General features: G+C 38.7%; 1 protein-coding gene across 1 annotated transcript in view; it reads left to right on the top strand.

The window, feature by feature from the left end:
- Positions 1 to 12,709, top strand: part of PRTG (protogenin) — a 121,490-nt gene that overhangs the window by 45,639 nt on the left and 63,142 nt on the right. The window contains exon 3 of the mRNA XM_025884149.2: positions 11,731 to 11,875. Within this exon, the coding sequence (XP_025739934.1) occupies positions 11,731 to 11,875 (145 nt within the window). The remainder of the gene's footprint in view (positions 1 to 11,730; positions 11,876 to 12,709) is intronic.

The raw sequence follows: 12,709 nt of genomic DNA, 5'->3' as shown, positions 1-12,709 counted from the left end.
TTTTTTTCTTAACATATATTGCATTATTTGTTTCAGAAGTACAGATCCGTGATTCATCAGTCTTGTACAATTCACAGTGCTCACCATAGCACATACCCTCCCCAATGTCTATCACCCAGCCACCCCATCCCTCCCACCCCCCACCACTCCAGCAACCCTCAGTTTGTTTCCTGAGATTAAGAATTCCTCATATCAGGGAGGTCATATGATACATGTCTTTCTCTGATTGACTTATTTCACTCAGCATAACACCCTCCAGTTCCAACCACGTCGTTGCAAATGGCATGATCTCATTCCTTTTGATGGCTGCATAATATTCCATTGTGTATATATACCACATCTTCTTTATCCATTCATCTGTCAATGGACATCTTGGCTCTTTCCACAGTTTGGCTATTGTGGACATTGCTGCTATAAACATCTGGGTGCACGTACCCTGTTTATATTTATTTTGACAAATATTTTGGCTAAACACTTCCTTTGAAAAGCAAAAGTATACCTCTTAGCAGCTGGTTGTCAGAATTGCTATAGATTCAAGCAGATACTAAATTGACTAGAAGTCAGGTAATCAGCCATTTATAGAATAGCTATGTTATGCTCAGTACAGCTGAATAAAGAAGTTGACACCCAAGACACAGAATGAGTACATCTGTCTTATATTACATTATTTCTATTAAGGAGGTAAATTTTTTTCTATAAAATCACTTTTTTAAAGATTTTATTTATTTGATAGAGCCAGAGAGCACAAGTGGAGGGAATGGCAGAGGGAGAGGGAGAAGCTGGCTCTGCACTGAGCAGGGAGCCCAATGCAGGGGCTCAGTCCCAGGACCCTGGAATCATGACCTGAGCCAAAGGCAGATGCTTAACCACCTGAGCCACCCAGGCACCCCTATAAAATCATTTTTTTTTAAAAGTACAAGTAGGGGACACCTGGGTGGCTCAGTCGGTTAAGCGTCTGCCTTCAGCTCAGGTCTTGATCTCAGGGTCCTGGGGTCGAGCCCCACGTCGGGGGTCCCTGCTCGGTGGGGAGCCTGCTTCTCCCTCTCCCACTGCCTCTCCTCCTGCTCATGCTCTCTGTCTCTCTCTCAAATAAATAAAATCTTAAAAAAAAAAAGGTACAAGTAGTTTCTTACCTAGACTTATGGATATAATAAATTTTTAATTTCTGTTTGAAACTTGTACCTTGGTTGGTTTTTACCTCAGTAGGTAAAGCATGAGGGTAAACTGATGGTTACCTGATCAGGTTTACCTCGGTAGGTAAAGCATTGGTTACCCTGATGCTTTGATTAAATGATGGATCAGGTCTCTCGGTTTACTTCCTGTTCGTTTGCAGGTCAGTCTTCAAGTTTGAAGACTCAAAGTGAATTGGACCTGATGAGGTAAGAAGTTACAACTATGTTTTGATCAGTATTGTCTGGAATAGACAAATGCATGATTTGAAAGACCACTGTCATAGGAATAAACTTTAAGCTATATACACTCCCTGATGGACTCTGAAATTGTACACAGGGGAGGGTCTGAGATAGAAATCCCCCTGTATTCTTGATGAGCTTACAGATTTCCTCAGAGCTACTGATTGGTGACTTAGACCCATGGAAGGAGCACAGGGGCACCGGAACGTGACTACTGGCCATGTTCTCCTGCTATTTGGGACTCCCCAAGAAGGGGGCGTGGCAATAGCAACTGTGCAGTCCTCAGTCCTTGACCATCTCAGGCCGCCAGAACCTTTGGCTCATGCACAGCCTTAGGACCACTGGTGTAAACCCTGCATCAAGATTCTGACTTACTGAAGAATATTCTGCTTAGTGAAAGAATATTTTAAATTAGATCTACAAAAGAAAGTGATATTTTTCTTAAGCTAGGGAATAGTCTGTGAACTTATTTATTTTTTACTCCGTCCTCTGTGAACTTATTTTAAATTATTGTATGGGTTTATCATTTCAGACTGTGTTTCCATAATTTTTAGTTGGTTTTAAGATCAATATGTATTACGTATTTTTTTTATTCATTGCAACCTTTTAGAAACCTGAATGACACATTAGTTTAATATGGTAGTCCTGCATTTCCAGGGTAGAAATGTATATATGTTGCTTTCTGATCAAATAAAGGTTTGGAGAACATTTTCCTCTTAGCATCTTTGATCCTTTTTTTTTTTCCTGACTGTAAATCTTAGAAGCAACTGATTAAGTAGACAGGTGGAGAGGAGGAAGTCACAAATAAAATAGGCACTTACATTTATTGTGTTTGCAAGGTTGTTTTTGAGGATGGCGCATGTTTCTCGAGACCTTGTTTCTTACCTATTTTATAGAGCTCTGGCCTCTTAACAGCACTGATTTAATGACTTCTTGTGGGGCTCTTGGTTTATGTTAGCACTGGCTGTGAGGGAAGAAAGAGGTCAGGTTTCACAAGGAGGCCGTAGACTTGTAAAATCATACCTAACTGGCAGACACAAAGTCCTTGTCAAGGAGAAAGCCAAGATTTGCATAAGAATATAAGAGATGTTTTGCCATTTAATTCCCCCTTAAAAAAAAAATCAAAATTATTGCTGAAACCAATATTGCACTGTATGTTAACTAAACTTTTAAGTAAAAATTTTAAAAAATAAAAAAGAGAAAAAATAAAAATAGAAAAATACTTGCTGGAAAACAAGGTTTAAGACTGTCATGACAGAGATAAGCATATTTACATGTTACTCTAAAATTTCTAAGTTTTCATGTAAAATTCTATACAATTTGTTTTTTGTTGAAAAAGTAGCTATTATTCAGATGTGTTTTTTGTTTTTTTCTTGTAATTCTCAGATTGAGGGCCCTGGTTGGGTTGAGAATCAAGCATCCATAGCTCATAGGTGTTGTCTACCCAAAGAATGAGAAGTTCAAAGTACTAAAAAGAAGGCAGATAAAGTGAGAGATTTTATCAGGTAGTGGAGCAATTGTAGAAAATTTATGCAGACGAACTTTTCATTCCATGTCCCATGTAAGCATATAAAGTTTATTTTAAAATACTACTTTTTCTTAGTTTATATGTATTGTCGGAAAATATAATTATACATAATTCTGCCACTAGAGATCTGAACTTAATTACCTATCTTCTTGTAATCTATCCCCTATCATTTTATCATTAAAGTAGGGGATTTTATCCTCTCCAAAAAATTTATCTATGCACATGGAAAATGAGAAAATTATTTCTGTCCACTTTATGTTCCTTTACATACAGACTACAATGTCTGGCTTAGTAGAAAAGAAGAATTTTAAATCTTAGAATACCTCTGCCTTTGTTAGGGCTTTAAGGTTTATTTTTATTGCATGATGGTCACTAACATCCTTTGTTTGCCGCTCTGTAAGTCATCATTCTGAAAGTAGAAGACGTGTATTCATAGCAGGACATCCTGTTACTATTACCACCTCCACCCTGACCAAGGTTACTAGGTGCCCAGCAGTGCCTCAGCACTGCTCATGTTCTGTGTATATATGTGTACACATATGTATATGTGTGTATCATTTAGTATTCGTATAATAGCCTTATAAAATATTATCCCCATTTTACTGAGGGATACTGAGGCTTGAGGTTGAGTAACTTCTCAAGGGCATACAGTACCTGAATGTGAGTCCAAAGCTGTGATTTTAACCCAGAGCTATAGATTTTAATATCTGCATTCTTTTTTTAAAGATTTTATTTATTTTATTTGAGAGAGAGAGAGAGAGTACAAGCAGGTGGGATAGGCAGAGGGAGAGGGAGAAGCAGACTCCCCTATGAGCAGGGAGCGCGACATGGGGCTCAGCCCCAGTACCCCAGGACCCTGACCTAAGCCGAAGGTAGACGCTTAAACGACTGAGCCACCCAGGTGCCCCTAATATCTGCACTCTTAACTGCAAGGCTGTACTGCTGCACTGCCCCCTTCTATCTGCCTGAATTATGTCCTGTAGTTTATTTGGAATTTATTCCTGATTTTCTTTAAACCAGCTAAGGCTAAGGTTTTGCCTTAGTCCTCTACTTTGGTTTTCTAATGCCTTATCTTCTATCATCAAGAAATGAGAATAAGCTGGGGCGCCTGGGTGGCTCAGTGGTTACGTGTCTGCCTTCGGCTCAGGTCATGGTCCCAGGGTCCTGGGATTGAGCCCCACATCGAGCCCCACATTGGGCTCTTTGCTCCACGGGGAGCCTGCTTCTCCCTTTCTCACTCGCCCTGCTTGTGTTCCCTCTCTCGCTGTCTCTCTCTCTGTCAAATAAATAAGTAAAATCTTTAACAAAAAAAAAAAAAGAGAATAAGTTAAATTGGAAGAATAGTAACCACTATTCCTAAGCTCATCCCAACAGAGCCTCAGAAGTAAGAAATTCTTTTCTCTGATTTTACATGTTATGCATTGCTATTTTTATAGGCTATTGTTCTAAAAACTCAGGGATGTCTTTCTTCAAATCTTAATGACAGCCTGACATCTGGACCATCTGAACCAGTTAAAAAATCAGGATGGATAGATATTTGAGGTTATATTATTAAGGCTTGGCCTTTTATTTTGTAAATTTTATAGTTTCCCAGTCTTCCTTAATATGCCCGGTTTCTTCTCATTCTGATGCTGTGAGAGTCTGTAATAGTGATTCACCAGTGCATCTGAGCTCCTCTTTTGTGTTCCATGTGTAGACACCATTACTCTACCCCAAACTTCCAGGTACAGACACAGGTAGAAACCTCAACTGTTTGGATCGTTCCCTCTATTTCCCTTGAACACCTTGTGGCCAAATCATGATGTTCGGTGTACATCATCCTATATGTGTCCTCCCTTCCATTCCATAATTTCCTGCATCATTCGGACCCACAGCTGGTCTCTTGTCTACTGTTCTGATAGCCTCTTAAATGGTCTCCCTACCTCTAAGGGCTCTCCAAGTATTTGACTTTCTGATGATCAAATGTGTGTGAACTTAGAACGAGGAGAATAATAATGTAGGAATAGATAGCATTCCCATTAGGTAAACTGTTTTTCAAATAGATTTTAAAATATTCTTTTTAAGATTTTATTTATTTATTTGACAGAGAGAGGCACAGGGAGAGAAGGAACACAAGCAGAAGGAGTGGGAGAGGGAGAAGCAGGCTTCCCGCGGAACAGGGAGCCAGATGCAGGGCTCGATCCCAGGACCCTGGGATCAGGACCTGAGCCAAAGGCAGATGCTTAACGACTGAGCTACACAGGCGCCCCAAGATTTTAAAATATTTTTAAGATTTTATTTATTTATTTAGTGCAAGTTGGGGGCGGGGCAGACGGGAAGAGAGAATCTGAAGCAGACTCCTCGCTAAGCGCAGAGCCCAACATGGGGCTCAGTCCCAAGACCCAAGATCATGATCTGAGCCAAAATCAGGAGTCAGAAACTCAACTGACTGAGCCACCCAGGCACCCCTCAAATATTAGACTGAGATAGTGTGATTCAATTTGCATGCATTCCTGTCTCTCTTATCCTTCATGGGTTCCTAGAGATAGAGGTACTCCTGCTTGTGATGAGAGCCTTAGCTTCAGAATCCTCATATACAGCAGTTTAAAGGTGTTACTGTGTTTTGGAAATTTAGGATTGTAACACATATACTTATCCAACTAGAAATTCAGTGCATATTAACTTATACCAGAGCAGTAGAATTGCTTGGATGTAGAACCAGTAATTTGGGGGGACAAAAAGGTTGGGGATCTCAAACTTTTATTCATGAGAGAATTCACATAGGGTCACTGGAGATTGCCTGGATTTAAGATCCCAGCCTCACTGCTCACTAGCTGCAAAACCTTGAGTAAGGTGCTTAATTTCCCTATGCCTCAGTTTCTTCAACTGAAATTTGTGGGGTTTAAATAAATTGGAATATATAATTCATTTAAAGCACTGCCTGGCAATAAAATATCTTAAGCTATTTTTATTTCTGTCATTATTATAATCTCTGTCATGTGCTTTCATAATACTTGGTAATTTTCCTTGAAAGCACTTATCACAGTTTTAAGTTATATGCTTGCATAGTAATTTAGTTAAATGCCTATCTGTATCATTAGACAAAGATCCCTGAGGGTAGCGCCTCTGTTAGTTTTGTTCATTATTGGATCCTTGACACTGAGACTATACTAGATACTGAATGAAAATTTGTTGAATGAATGTATGAACTTAGATTTTTAGTCAAAAATTTTTCTAAAATAGGTGTAATTAAAATCCTTTTCTGGACTAGGGAGATAGTTAATCTGGCCCATTATTTATGAATAATTGCATGACTCAAAGCCTGCCAGCACTACAAACTAAATGAATGGTGTGATTATACAGATAATGGGATTGATACTGTGTGACTTGTGGAAATTAAATGTTTTAATGTGTATCTCTAATTGCAGAGATACTCTGTGTTTTTTAAATATAACACTTAAGAGTGACTTTTTAAATACTGCTGCATGCTTACCATATAAACAGTTTGGTTTGGAGTAAGGGATGTCAAACTACTTTCCCTTTTTACAGAAAGGAGCCAGTTAATCTGTTTATTGAGAATGTACTCAGCCACAAGAATTAAAAATATGTAGTTGACATAAAGAAAGCTATTTGTTCCTTTTGATGTAGCAAGGATATATACATTCAATTTTTCTAATAATTGAGCTAAGCAGTTTAAAGACTTAGAAGGAGGGGTTGGTTGCTAAGGCATAGTGCTTTTTGACATTGAAAATTGGAATCACATTTTTTGTGAGATTATTCCCTTTTTGGTTTTTAGCAGTAATAGATTGACCTATGGAAGCCTTTGAATTAATAGATGGAAGCTGCTTGTGAGCCCAGTGCACCCATATCAAATACTTGTGTACATTTAGAGGATGTTTTTGAAGCAGGGAAGAGGAAAAATGGGAGTAAGAAGATCAGATAAGGGACGTCTATAGTGGTTCCAGTGAGAGACATTGGGAGAGGAACACAGGAGTGGATCCGACATATGTTAAGGAGTTAAGTAAGATCAGTGGGAACAAGTGAATGAGAGTGTAGAAGAAGGACTTAATAGTGTCTAGCTCAGGTGAGTATCTGGATAGTCATGTGACAAACAAGTAGAGACACAGGCTTGGAGGAAATAAGATGATTTCATTTTGGACTTGATGAGTTGGAAGTACCTATTATGAATTCCAGGTGAAGATGTCCAGTAACAATTGGAGCCTTGAGTATGAAGCTCTAGGATTGGTGATCTAAGCTGGAGATGTATTTTGGGGAATCAGCAGCAAGAGATGGATGTCAATGAAAACTGAATGTAGATGAGATCACCCAAAGAGAATCTGGAGAGAGAAAAGAACAGAGAATCTCTGGAAGGAAGGGCATAGGACGAGGGAGTGCCCTTTAAAGGGAGACTGGAAGGAGGAATCAGAGAAATAGATAAGAAAGTATGTAAGAAATAAGAGTATGCAATGTCATTGACACTGTTTCAATAAAATAGGGGAAGAAGGCACATGAGATGTTTGAGGTGTAAAGTCAGAGAGGAAGAAGGGGAGGCAACTAGAATCAACTACTCTTTAGAAAAGTTGTAATGCCATGGGGAAGAGAGAGGGTAGAAAGCTGCTGGAGGGATACATGCCCTAAAGAGAGGTCTGGAGTTTTGTTCTTTTTGTGTTTTGAGGTTTGGAGAAGCTTAATCACTTTTATAGGCTGAGGGAAGGATCCAGGAAAAGAATTTGAATATGCAGGAGAGAGAGACAGAAAGACAAAAGGCAGACACATCGGGTTCCCAGAGGTGAGGGAAGAGAATGGGGTTGGTACCCAGATGAAATAGTTATGGGCGGAAGGATGGTAACTTATTTTTATTGTTGAATCATGAGAATGCCTCTTTTTCTTTAGTCTCAGAGATACTGATGAGAGTCCCAAGGGGTCTTCTTTAGGAAAAATCATTTTACCAGCCGGTTGAATTTTCAAAAGGGACCAGAAATTGAGAAATGTTAAATATAAAGTTGTTTGGGGGATTAAAAAAATCTTTATACTTGCTTGAGACCTTGCTGAGAACCAGGGTGAGGTCAAGAAATACCCTTACTTGGGGCACCTGCGTGGCTCAGTCTGTTAAGTGTCTTCTGCCTTTGGCTCAGGTCATGATCCCGAGGTCCTGGGTTCAAGCCCCACATCCGGCTCCCTGCTCAGTGGGGAGCCTGCTGGATCTCCCTCTCCCTCTGCCTGCCGCTCCCCCTGCTTGTGCACGCTCTCTCTCTCTCTCAAATAAATGAATAAAGTCTCAAAAAAAAATACCTTTACTTGATGGATGTGTTAACTAAGTAACTTTATTGTGGTAATCATATCCCAGTATATGCATGTATCAAATAATTATATTGTACACAAAGTTCTATATCATTCTCCACCCAAAAAAGCTGTAGAGGGAGGAAAGAAACTAGATCAGTGACTGCCTAGGGCTGGAGTTGGGGAGGGGATGGGCAGATTAGGGAGTGATAACTAGAGGATATGGAGTTTCTTTTTGGAATGATGAAAATATTCTAAAATGGATCATGACGATGGTTGCAGACTCTGAATATACTAAAAAACCATTGAATTGTACTCTTTAAATGAGTGAATTGTATGGTATGTAAATTACATGTTATGTGATTATATCTCAAAAGCAGTTTCTTTCCCCTTTTCACAAAAGAGATACCCTTACTCAGTCAGAAGATGCACCCATTTACCTTTTATTTCTCGGAATTTTTTGACTCCAAAGCTCTAGCATATTTGACCTGAAGTGCAAAGTTCAGTTTTCATAAAAATCTTAGGGGTTTCATAGACTTATGCATCTGGGGCAGAAAGCAGGAAGCTGCTCAAAAAAAAAAAAAAAGGTTCTGAGAGATCATACTGTTAGATGAGATTTAGGGTAGAAAACAACACTCAGATGGTTGGAGGGAAATTACTCAAGGCAAAAGTAATTATCTTTATTCTCAATAATCACAATAGTTATAAAAAAAGTCATAAAAATCCCTCACTTTTTGTTTTTTTTTAATCTTCATAAAAATCCTTTAATAGTGAGGGATCCAATTTTTGTCTCTAAAGATAATGCCACTAAAATATTAGGGACCATTTGGAATTACAGCAAACAAAATAATAAAAAGCATTATTCTCTTTTCAAGATGAGAAGTATTTTTATTTGTACCTGGGAAACCCCTTACATTTCTAGTTACTATGTTGAAAGACCTAATATAATTAGAGAAAAAAATATAAGTTCAGTTCAACAAGTATTTTAGTGCCAAGTCTGTGCCATTCACTGTCTTAAGGGGTCTTTATACAACCCATTACTAGCCCCCAGGGAGCTCATAGTTTGGAAGGGGAGAAAAATGTGAAGTGCTTAGAATACTGTGGGATAAAAGTAGCAGTGGAGGTTTGTAGTGTACAGAAGTTGCAGAGAAAAGGATCAGGGACAACTTCCCAAAGGAAAGGACAAGCAAACTAGATGCTAAACAATGACAGGATTTCACCAGATGAACAGAGGGACCTAGGATATTTGAGAGAGAAGGATATGCTCCTATAATGCTTAGGGGTACGAAATATCATGGTATATTCAGAGAATTGTAAGTAGTTCAGTGCTCATGGAACATAACTACATGTGATTGAGACAAGAGAGTTTTGCAGGGACTAATTAATTCATCAGCCACACATTCAAACTTATATTTTTTTACTAACTTTCTGGAGTAACTTTGCTGGTAGGAGAGATATCACCTAATAGGTGCCTACAAGACTTCAGGCAGGAGATGATAGGGGCCTGGATCGAAGAAAGGACTATTAGGGATGGAGAGAAGTCAGATATGGGAGAGAGATAGGAGATAAAACGTACTGAATTAGGTGCTTGATATGTTTTGGGGTAAAGAAGTCAGATAGGGGTGAAGGAACAACTGTTTTATGAAGAAAAAATTAACTATATTACATATTTTGGTCTAGAGTGGTAAAGACTGGAGAATAAGATAAATTTCCCCCTTTGAAGTCTGTAAATTGAATATAGTCTGGATTATGAATGACAACCAGAACTAAAACTCACCCCCTCATACATGAACAAGGTAAATATGGGATCAATAAGAGAAATTAATGCTTCATAAATCAGGCATATCTCCTTCTGCATTAAGTCTGTTGCAATATCATCCATCCCACTGTACACTTGAGAAATAAGTGAAAAAGGCAGATGATGGTGATCATGAAAATGGTTTTGATTTTGTTATCCACTGACAATAGTGGTTTGAGAACCACTGTTCTTGAGGAAGCAGAAATTTTCTGTTACATACACACATAAGATATTACACTACCCCTATCTGCTTTTTGGAAGTGGATGCTCCTGAGTATTTTCACCATTATTCCCTGACTTTGTCCTGTACCTCTAAAAAGTCTTGTGATCCATTTACGGATTGATGATGCTAAGTCTAAGGCAGAATTTATAGTCTTCTGTCATCTTTTACCCTTCCTAGTCTAATGAAGTATAAGTCATGTAGACCTTATTCCCTCTGCTTTTCTTCATGACTCCTCACTTTGTTGATAAACTGTAAAGGCATATATATATATATATGTATATGTATATTAAACTGGAGTCTGCAGAGGGGAAGTAAGACCATCATTGGGGCCCTTTCTTTATATCCTGAAAAACAGTAGAGGGAAGGAAAACCACAGTGTTACCTGGAGTCTGGACTCTATCAAAATGTGAAAGCATGGACACCGATGACTAGCTCCTGGAGGCCTGCCTAGAATGAGAAAGAAGAATTATCTCTAGAAATATCAACACTTCGAGATTTATCTCCACTTTGGAAATACATGAGACTAAAAATAGTCTCTTGAGTCTCTCTAACTTTAATTCATCAGGGACACACACACCATTTGTCTTCTTTCTCTCCTTCCTCATTCAGCTCCATCAACACCAACCTCATTTGATTCCAAACAGAGTGACATGTTTGTGTCCAGTGAGAACCAAGTCTTTGTTTCCATTGAGCTATCTGTAGAATCTCATCATTCTTACTGCCACCACCCAGTTCTGTCATTCCTACTTAAAAAAGCCTATTGGTCTTTTGACTTGAGGCTCTCCTATGTATCCATGCCTGATTGATTTCTCCCAAACATGGCTATTAGGACTACTATTGTCCTTTGCTCAAAAATTTTCAGTAATGTCTTCATTTGTGCCATGGTACAAATCTGCTTTATCTCTACTCTCCTTCCACTTTTCCGTGATCCCTTAATCTGAAATATTCTACAGTAGTCTTGGCTGTTTCCTTAAAATCCTGTGAACAGAGGCTACACCTTTCTTCTGTGCTTGCTTCCTTTCACCTGGAATGTCTTCTTTTCCCCCTTCCATCTAAACCCAACCGAGTCTTCAAAACTTAATTCAAAACCAGTCCCTGTAAATGGTTTTTAATTGTCTAATCTGTCTTTCTTGATTTCCCTCTTCTCTGAAATGTAGTAGTGTTTGAAGTTTGTATTATACAAAAATGGTATGTGATTACGTATCATTATTAATTGTTTATTTTTGTTTCAGTTGTGTTATTTTTTTTCTCCAAATAAGTTGTAAGTTTCTTGAGAACTTACTTAGAATTTCATCCTGGGGGAGACCAGATTCCCTGAGCTAGGCAACTGTCAGTGGTTTTTCCAAAACTACTGCTGAAATTATCTTTGTGCTAGTTAAGTTGGGTCGCTCTTATGTCTGGGCAGAAGTTCAAGTCTGATAAATAATATCTTGCATAATGTTATTTCCAAGTACAGTAGGGTATAATAGTATTTGTACTTATTCTAAATTTGTCAAACTTTATCTTATAGCTATTTCTGCATTTGAAGTTCAGCCAATTTCTACTGAGGTCCAAGAAGGTGGAGTTGCTAGATTTGCATGCAAGATTTCCTCAAACCCTCCTGCAGTCATAACATGGGAATTAAATCGGACAACTCTACCTGTAACTATGGACAGGTAAATGCAGCTTTTGTCTTTGGAGACGATGCAGGAGTAACGAAGGTGTCATGAGACTTATGGGGGAAAGACCATGATGGAGCTTATTTTCATTTACAGTAGCAATTACCAATTACCAACCTCTTAAAGACATTTCAAACTTAGGGAAAGAATTAGATCATCAGTCTCTAGCACATGGGGAATAATTTCTGATTTTTGGTTTAGATCATAATTCAGATACCCTTTCTTGCTGCTTTGTTGCTTTCCTTAAACATCTTTTCCAACCATAGGACCACCTGACCACCTGCTTTGTAGCCCAAGGATTTAGGAAACCAAATTAGATCTTCACTGTTGGTGATAGCAATAGTACTCTAGGGGTCTCCCATATGCCCTGGTACCTGCCCATTCTGTCTCCACCTCCCACTTCCAGTCTCCTCTCAGCTACACACACACACACCCACCCCCACCATCCCCACCCTCACCCCCACAGCCCCCCTAGTGTTCTGCAGGTGGTTGAGGTTTAAGGATCAAGAACTTAGTAGCACCTTCATAAAGTTTAATTCCTGTCCTCATGAGTAGCAGTATTCCCAAGTAGGTAAAAATCATTTACTAAAATCTCAGGATACTGAGATGGAAGAAGTTATTCAAGGAAATGTTTAAAAAAAAACTTAGATTCAGGTGTATCTTGGAGAATATGTCTATATTAATAGGCAAGAAATCAGGATTTGAAAAAAATCATACTAAGCCCTAGATCACCAGTTATATAAGCTATAATGTCAAATATAACTCTGTATAAAATTAGGCTGCTAGATTTCACAAACCACATACTGCATAGTTATGTATGTTTTAGAGACC

Source organism: Callorhinus ursinus, unplaced genomic scaffold (assembly GCF_003265705.2).
Source record: "Callorhinus ursinus isolate GAN/ISIS: 27379988/994484 unplaced genomic scaffold, GSC_fseal_2.0 scaffold25, whole genome shotgun sequence".
NCBI classification, from domain to species: domain Eukaryota; kingdom Metazoa; phylum Chordata; class Mammalia; order Carnivora; family Otariidae; genus Callorhinus; species Callorhinus ursinus.
This window is presented reverse-complemented; position numbering and strand designations above follow the sequence as displayed.